Source organism: Aureococcus anophagefferens (genome assembly GCF_000186865.1).
Source record: "Aureococcus anophagefferens unplaced genomic scaffold AURANscaffold_97, whole genome shotgun sequence".
In the NCBI taxonomy this organism is placed as follows: domain Eukaryota; class Pelagophyceae; order Pelagomonadales; family Pelagomonadaceae; genus Aureococcus; species Aureococcus anophagefferens.
This window is the reverse complement of record NW_008705647.1, coordinates 11,256-13,578: the sequence shown is the minus strand read 5'-3', so window position 1 is coordinate 13,578 and position 2,323 is coordinate 11,256. Positions and strand designations below refer to the sequence as shown.

The window sequence follows — 2,323 nt, the reverse complement described above, 5'->3', positions numbered from 1 at the left end:
TCGCTGCGATCGGAGATCCGCGCGATGCGGCAGCCCCACGCGGAGGTCGAGCTCGTGCTGCGCTGCGTGGCGGCGCTCGTCGACGGCCCGCGGTGGATCCTGCGGAAGCGCAGCGGCGGGCCGGCGGCGCGCGCGCCGCCCTACGACGTCGACTGGGTCGACGTCCGCTTCGCTTTAAGCGAGCCGGAGATCAACGCGCGCCTCGCGTGCTTCGACGCGTCGCGGCCGCCGGGCGGCGCGCCGGCGGCCGTGCTCGGGTCCCTCGTGTCCGCGGGGCTCGGGCCCCGGGCCATGGACCGGCTCCGCATCCGGTCCTTCGTCGCCGCGGAGTTCCTCCCCTGGCTCTGGGCCGCGCTCGCCGTCGAGATCGACCCGGACCAGCTCGCCCACGCCATCTCCTTCCTGCCGAAGACCATCGCCCACCCGGCGGGAACCCGCGACGACGTCGCGGGCGTCGCGGGCGCGCCGAAGCGGCGGAACGCGCGCGAGGAGCGCGAGCCGCCGCCCGCGCGGCCGCCGCGGAGCGCGGCGCGCGCCGCGGCGCCGGCGCCCCACGCCGACTCGCACCTCTCGCTCCCGGACGCGCTCGGCTCCTGGGAGGACGACTCCGACCTCCAGATCCCGGGCAAGAAGCTCCTGCCGCCCGACGAGCCCGACATGCAGAACCGCGTCGGGCCCCCGCATCCAGGCGGACCCCGACCCCGTCGACCAGTGCCTGTGAGACGCGGCCACACGTTGTTCCAGCGCCGCCGCCCCGCCGCCGGCCTGCCCCGACCCCCGCCCTCTTTTACAAGACGACCTGACGCTGACGGGCCGGCGCGCTGCTCGAGGCCGACGGTTTCGGCCGAGCAATCTTCAATAACGCTCTCGAGCCGATGGGTGGGGCAGCTAGCGCACCAACAGATGCGCCACCACGCGCGAGCGTCGTCGCTCGCAACGACCGGGTCCAGGCGACGGTGCAGGAGTGCGTGAATCGGCATAATAAGCTCGTCGAGCTGAACATCGGCGCCGACGAGACCTTCCCCATGGACGAGCTGCGCGCGCTCTACGCCGACGCCGACGACGCGCTCTTCAAGAAGGCCGTCAAGCTCTTCGACTGGAGTTCCAAGGGCGAGGCGGCGCTCGAGAACGTGAAGATGTTCTCGCTGCTCATGGTCGCGCTGCTGCACCCGTCGGAGGCGGGGAAGATGGAGCGGACGACGTTCGACATCGCGTTCGCGATCTTCGACGCCGACGCCAGCGGCAATTTGGAGGTCGACGAGTTCAAGGCCATGTTCCGCGCGCTCTACCAGACGCGCGTGTCGGCGCTCAAGCTCGTCTACACGTCCAAGGCGGGCCACGCGATGCTCCAGGAGTTCGCCGAGTCGGAGCTGAGCACGGAGAACATGGAGTTCGTCGACGCCGTCGACGCCTGGGCGGCCATGGACGACGCGCAGCGCGGCACGCTCGCGGCCGGCGGCCTGCTGGACCAGTTCGTCGGCGAAGCCGCGAAGACGCCCGTGAACCTGCCCGCGAAGGCGACGGCGAAGCTCCAGGCCGAGTACAAGGCCGCCGTCGACGGCGGCGTCGAGACCCTGGGCGACGCGTTCTTCGAGGAGAGCAAGAAGGAGATCCTCAAGGTCATCGAGAAGGACACGTTCGCGCGCTTCAACAAGGACCGGGAGCGCATGGAGGCGCTCATGAAGGAGACGTTCAAGGAGGTCGACACGGACACGTCCGGCAAGATCTCCAAGGACGAGTACATCGCCTGGGCGAAGCAGCACCCGGAGGTCCTCGCGTTCTACGAGCACCTCACGGCCCAGACCCACAAGATCAAGGACGGCGCGATCACCTACGAGGACCTCGGCAAGCCGTCCCTCGCCCACGGCGCGGGCTCCCAGCCCGACGTCGTCAAGGCCGCCGCGGAGCCGGAGGTCGCCGCGGCCGCGTAGGCGTCGTCGATCCCCGGGCCGGGGGGGGGGGGGTAAATCAGAATTCTCGCTTCAACATCTTGTCTCTCAGCTGAGGCTGAGTCTGAAAGCATGGCGGCGATTGTGATGCGCTTTGTGGGGCTGCTGCTGCTGTTGACGCACGCGGCCGTCGCCGAGGACCTCGACGAGCTGTGGCTGCGCTCGGAGCTCGTCGAGGACGCCAAGCTTCGGTCGAGCTACGTCGCGCAGCTCTCCTCCATCCGCGTCTCCGGGGATGCCGGGGTGTCGCGCATCCAGCTCGAGACGGCGGCGCAGGAGCTGCGCACGTCCCTCGGCGCCATGCTCGGCGCGACGATCGAGTGCTGCGACGCCGCGGAGGCGACGCTCACGGTGACCGTGGGCGCCGCGCTCGA

At 70.6% G+C, this 2,323-nt stretch overlaps 1 protein-coding gene across 1 annotated transcript in view; it reads right to left on the bottom strand.

Moving 5' to 3' along the window:
- Window positions 1-2,251, bottom strand: part of TPI6 (hypothetical protein) — a gene marked incomplete at both ends in the record, with an annotated part of 7,458 nt that extends 5,207 nt beyond the window's left edge. Inside the window, one exon of the mRNA XM_009043990.1 lies at window positions 2,237-2,251. Within this exon, the coding sequence (XP_009042238.1) occupies window positions 2,237-2,251 (15 nt within the window). The remainder of the gene's footprint in view (window positions 1-2,236) is intronic.
- Between the last annotated feature and the right edge of the window lie 72 nt (window positions 2,252-2,323).